Source organism: Mizuhopecten yessoensis, unplaced genomic scaffold (assembly GCF_002113885.1).
Source record: "Mizuhopecten yessoensis strain PY_sf001 unplaced genomic scaffold, ASM211388v2 scaffold11133, whole genome shotgun sequence".
In the NCBI taxonomy this organism is placed as follows: domain Eukaryota; kingdom Metazoa; phylum Mollusca; class Bivalvia; order Pectinida; family Pectinidae; genus Mizuhopecten; species Mizuhopecten yessoensis.
The window spans coordinates 2,521,526-2,528,229 of NW_018408896.1; the positions used below are offsets into that span (position 1 = coordinate 2,521,526).

The 6,704-nt window shown below is 36.0% G+C and overlaps 1 protein-coding gene across 1 annotated transcript; it reads right to left on the reverse strand.

The window, feature by feature from the left end:
• Positions 1-572: 572 nt before the first annotated feature.
• Positions 573-5,857, reverse strand: LOC110466486 (probable E3 ubiquitin-protein ligase TRIM8). The gene is made up of 2 exons (XM_021523017.1): positions 5,777-5,857; positions 573-3,329 (listed from the first exon to the last, which is right to left on the reverse strand). The coding sequence occupies exons 1-2, from the start codon at positions 5,786-5,788 to the stop codon at positions 1,305-1,307; spliced, it is 2,037 nt and encodes a 678-aa protein (XP_021378692.1). The 5' UTR covers positions 5,789-5,857; the 3' UTR covers positions 573-1,304.
• Between the last annotated feature and the right edge of the window lie 847 nt (positions 5,858-6,704).

Below are 6,704 nucleotides of genomic sequence, written 5' to 3' on the forward strand. Positions count from 1 at the left end.
AACATTTCATACAAAAGTATAGCACAATCAGTTAACATTTCATACAAACGTATAGTACAATCAGCTAACATTTCATACAAACCTATAATATAAAATCAGTTAACGTTTCATACAAAAGCATAGTACAATCAATCAACATTTCATACAAATGTATAGTACAATCAATTAACATTTCATATAAACCTCAAGTATAATCAGTTAACGTTTCATACAATATTATAGTACAATCAATCAACATTTCATACAAACGTATAGTGCTATCAATCAATCACTTTTTCTTACAAACCTATAGTATAATCAGTTAACGTTTCATACAAACGTATAGTCAATCAGTTAACATTTCATACAAAAGTATAGTACAATCAGTTAACATTTCATACAAAAGTATAGCACAATCAGTTAACATTTCATACAAACGTATAGTACAATCAGCTAACATTTCATATAAACCTAAAGTATAATCAGTTAACGTTTCATACAATAGTATAGTACAATCAATCAACATTTCATACAAACGTACAGTACAATCAATCACTATTTCATACAAACGTATAGTACAATCAATCAACATTTCATACAAACGTATAGTACAATCAATCAACATTTCATACAGACGTACAGTACAATCAATCACTATTTCATACAAACGTATAGTACAAACAGTTAACGTTTCATAAACCATAGACAGTTTAACTCTGCACTTTATCACAGCATGAACAAATTATATCCCACACTTTCATGGACACACTTTGTAACAAGTCATGCACGAACACTTCGGACGCATACATACCATAATACACTTCAACTTCATTAAAACACATATTTACCACATTTCATTAAAACATAAACAGATGATACATCCATATTTCTCACTGGTACTTTGACCAATAATATAAACTGTTATTAACACAAACATATCACAAAATCACATCCTGATTGTGTTTTTCTTGTCAATATATAAATGTTAAGATAAGTAATGACGAAACAATCCATTTAAGCATTACTTTGTCAGTCCTTAACTTAGCGATGTATCGTAATGTTTGAGATAAACAGTGTTTATGAGAATATGATTTTCCTAATAGAAAACTTGAGACTTTATAGGAGTAAAACTATACATCTATTGTAATACAAACAAAGACTAGTACGTCTTTAGCATCGTTGTTTGACGAGTATATTGGTATTGGTATTCCTGACACGACCATGCTCTAATTATAGGTTATACTTTCATATCAACTAAATCGCACACTACCAGCATACTACTGTCGGTTTATGGTTCGTCTGTTTACTTAGATCGTTGTTACTGATCATACAAGTTTAAAGATCTGTACGTAGTTCCTATTCTGTGATGATTCGTTTGTCACAACAAACCTGTCCCCACAGACAGATATCGCCCTCGGCCTGTCTACACCGTCTGATGACGTCAGTAGTTCTCTGACGTGGGCCCCTTCCTCCGACATTTGTACCACGTTGTTAGACTCCCGCCCACACACGTACACATTGCCTTCTACGTCGACGTCTACTCCAAACGCGCCCTTCAGGACACCAACTGTCGCCACGTCTGTACGAGTACCGTGTGACAGTCTGTATACCGCTACTCTGCCACTGGTGGATGTCACCTGACTGACATATAAATGAAGGGTTCTTGGATCGGACACAAGATGATGGCATTGAGAAGGGCAAGTTTGTATATGTTGCGTATTCCCATTCTGTTGGACATTGTACAAGTCCTGCCTGGAACTCACAGTGAACCCGTCAACTGTAGCAGTGATACCCCACGGAATGATACTGTTTGAGAGTTTTATTTCTAACATCAGAGTTAATTTAGAGGACCCCACTGTGATGACGTATATAACAGGCGCAGCTATGTTAGCGACTGCTACAGTGTGATCATTCACACGACACATGTCATGCGGTGTTCCTTGAAGCTTCATCTCATCTTCACATTCCCCAGAAGCTGTAAACAACTTGATCTTTTTGTTGTGATAATCTCCTATAACAATATGATCGTCCGGTAAGTAAACGACCCCAGATGCATGACAGTATAAGTCATCTGATGGACACTTGATGCAGAACTTGCTTACCTCCCTCACTCCACATTCCGACAAGTGAGACGACAAAAGACCAGGAAGACGATAAGGAGTCTTCTCCATTTTGATTTTCCCCATAGACAATGGAATGTCCTTATCCAGCGTTTGAAGATTCAGGTCGACGCTGTGTTTGATTCTGACTGTGGTGAACTTCTTCCTCATTTCTGTGACCAGGTCCTCGTAAGACTTGACCTCCGCCTGACCTCTCTGATACAACAAGATCGTGTCCACACTGTCATTCCTCTGAATCGCTTTCCCAGAAGATTCTACTGTATTTTGAATCGAAGACATCAGCCGTTCACATTTCTGCATAGACATCTCCAGACTATCTTTCTCCTCTTTGTAAGTTGCTATCAGCTCATCTGTGATATTTTTCTGCATGGTATCAAGACGTGTGTCGATCCTTTGTCGTAGATCTGCTAAACTTTTCAATCCGGTGTCTTGATCTTCTAACAGGGTCTGAAGTTGCTCACCAAACTCTTTGATCAGTAGCTCAATGGCTTCTGTAGTTTTCTTCAGTGATGTCTTCAAGTCATCCAGCCGTGATTCCCTCTTCAGTTTATCACAATACTCCAGTGTCGTTGTCACTTCGTCACATCGTCTGTGGTCTATGGTGATACATCTACTACAGCCAAGTATCTGGTGATCTTCACAGTAGTAATCCATCTTCTTTGTATGTTTTCCACATCTGACCTGTTTTGTTACTTGTCGTTGTACCATACCGGCTTTCCCAGTTACATCTACTGTTTCACATCCTTCCAGAAACAAATCATGATGTTCAAGTTTACAGGTATCACAGAACAGGACATCACATGTTTTACACAATATTGTAGCAGGTGTCTCCGTGTTTCCTTTTTTCCCGCAAGGCTTACAGAACATCAGCTCACGTGCTGTGACCTTTACCTGGTCTTTAACCAACTCATTCGTTGGGAATTGTTGAGCCCATTTATCTTTGTCCTCAGCCGCATTGACCGGATGGGTCATCTTCCTACAAACTGGACATGGGAAGGCAGTCGCCGCCGCCATCTTCCCTGACAGGTCCTTGATGATGAAAGTGGACAGACATTCCTGACAGAAGGAATGAAGACAGGGGAGCGACTTGGGTTGGTGTAGCTGTTCCAGACAGATCGGACAATCTAACAAGTGGGAATCCATCTCAGGTTTGGAGATCTCAGAGACTTCATGAGAACATCCTCCTTTAGCCATCACGTTTGAAGAGTAATGGTGTCTGTCAATGTAGAACTAAATGGAAAATTTAATGTTATTATTGATGTTAATGTATGACTTGGCATGGATTTCAAAATTATGAAAGGTCTTGGTGCGAGGAACTTTAAAGGGTTGTGTGATAGTATAGTTATGTTATGAAAGAATGTGGTGCGAGGACCCTTACTGTTTGTGTGTTACCTATATATAAGAATGTGAGTAATGGGAGTAGTTTTAGTCACCAGACATCATCGGACATTTCATTGAACATCACCGGACATTTCATTGGACATCACCGGACATTACATTGGACAGAGCTATCAACTGCATAATTTTTTAACTTGACTAACATCACTCAGCACTTAGGCATTGGAAAGTATAAGACCTTTTTTGAAGTTTTGGAAGTGTATTTTGAAGAAAATTAGAGGAGCGGGTGAGTTTTTATATTATTTATATGTATTCTGTTCTTAACTATCAAAATATTCAGAAATATTGATAAAGTATAAGTTTAATAATTGTTCTTTATAATTTCTTCATTCAAACTTTAAGTAATCAGTATTGATTTTATAAGATGTTATTTACTTATTTCAGTGATATACGTTTCAAGTATCATTGTGGTATCGTATATGTAAGATTTATGTCCCTTGATGATACTAGACTATAATGAGAGGTTTGATTGAGCAGATACGTATATTTATAATATATACGTCTCTGGAGGTAGTGTGTATTAATGTGCCGTATTTATGTACTTACAGGGTTAATTTTTTAAAACACATCAGAATAAAACTCAAGAACGAACCCGACAGTGTCTGTGGATTTTTATCACACCTCAATCATAACACTGTAACACTAATATCTGATATGTTTGTGACAGATACACAAATGTGTTTCTTTTGTACGAATACAGACTGATCTCACACGAAATGTATTGTAACTTTGGCAATAAAATGTGGCTATGCTGGAAAAATCTTAACAACTACGACAATTAACAAATTTATGTGTATCTAATATGTTTTTATACACGTGAGTACACGTGGATATAACTGTAGGGTAAGATTTATAATAAACTTGTATACACGTGGATATTAGTATTGTGTGAGATATATAATATACTTGTATACAAGTAGATATTTGTATCGTGTGAGATATAAAATACACTTGTTATACACGTGGATATTAGTATTGTGTGAGATATATAATATACTTGTATACACGTAGAAATACATATCGTGTAAGATATATTATACACTTGTATACACGTAAGTATTTGTATTGTGTGAGATTTGTACACGTAGATATTAGTTTATATTACACGTAGATAATGATATCGAGTGGGATTTTTAACACTCTGTTTTACATGTATTAGTATCGGGTAAGATTTGTAATACACGTCTGTACATGCCGATATTTGTTTTAAGTAAGATTTGAAATACACGTTTTTACACGTGAAAATTAATATCAAGTACGATTTGTAATGCAGATGTATATACTTGGATTTTAGTATGAAATGAATTGAAATAGTGAAATAATGAAACAATCTAGAGTAGTATTGGTTAATTTCAAATAAAGAATCAATAAAGTGTGTTTATATAATGAACTGTGACACTCCTCAAAAAATATCGTTGTGGCTATCGTGGTTTCAACAAACCTCTGGGACTAAGAAATCAACCATCAGAGTCTATCACTTTGTGTCTTTAAAGATGAAGTAATACTCACACGTGATTACACATATATATTTTAGTAAAAGGTAATGTATCCCAAACATTAATTACACTGCACGATACAGCTAACTCGTCTTTCTAGGTCCTATTTGTGATGCTGAGGACCAAAGATGTGAAAATCCGAATTGTTCTAAACTACTGTTGTAACAGAAAAGGATGTACTTAAATAGATACATCTAATAACGAAAATAATGGGTGATAATCTAGATGTCGGGGAAAGTTGAATTGATCAGATCTACTTTCGATCTCCGTACAATACATAAATAAACAACATCAAAGAATTTGTCCTAGACCACAAGTGTATTTGAGATTTGATGAATACATGCTAAAGAAAAACTCAGGTTCAGCGGTCAACATAAACATTTAATTATTTTCAAGTATATGTGTGATAAGAAGGGACGGAGACAGAAGACATGGATGATATATTGGGCTACATTTTATGTTTTCCAGTAAAACCAACTTAAAGATAGTGATATTTTATATAATAAATGGCAAATCACAATAAATATATATAGATATATATATATCTTGATTCCATGTCACAATCTCTAATTCGCTAGCTAGACAGTAGTATTACAAACTGACTTCCGAATTTCTTTTAACTCCAAGTACTTTCGATATCTATATACGTAACAAAGGCAACTATATATGCACTGCCCATTTCCCGTATCTTGTATACACACTTTACGACAAGAAATACAAGTAAATATAAAAAGATAAGTTGTTCTCCAATTTCTATAGACTCCATTTTAACACAATGCTCACCTTGTAGTCCATATTAAGCCGACAAAGATGTGTATTTCGACAGTTGTCGTAGGGAATCTAGATCTCTGAGCAGTCCTGTGATCGCTATGTCAAACTAATACAAAACCGGAACGACGGGACACAAAATTCCGGAAATACAGTATTTCGTCGTTAAACTGAAAAATGGTTAGTAAAACAAGTATGCGTACAAATATAAAGAGTATTTGTATGGTGGCATATTTCTGCCATCCACTTGCGACTTACGAGTTACGTATGTCGACATAATTATTGAAAGATGTCGACATAATCTGAGAAGATGTCGACATAACTTTTAAATTATGTCGACATATTATCACATTTGCCGAGATAATTTTGCCGAGATAATTATCTCGTAAGTGGGTAACTCGGCTTTTTATCGTGTTAATGCTCGGGTGTGACATCGACTTACGACTTGCCACTTACGACTTATTTATGTAAAATCCCTCTTTGATTGATAAACTCTGTACATCATAGTAACCTACTGTAATATCCATATCTTTGATTTCCCATATTTACATTGATTTTACCAAGTTACTCACCAGTATAGTCACCACTGTTCAGTCACCATCAGCCCACCTTCGCGGTCCTCGTGCACAAGCCTCGTTTTGGTAAGTCGGCAATAATCTACTAGGATGTCGACATAAATAAGTCGTAAGTGGCAAGTCGTAAGTGGCAAGTCGATGTCACACCCGAGCATTAACACGATAAAAAGCCGAGTTACCCACTTACGAGATAATTATCTCGGCAAAATTATCTCGGCAAATGTGATAATATGTCGACATAATTTAACAGTTATGTCGACATCTTCTCAGATTATGTCGACATATTCTCAGATTATGTCGACATCTTTCAATAATTATGTCGACATACGTAACTCGTAAGTCGCAAGTGGATGGCAGAAATATGCCAC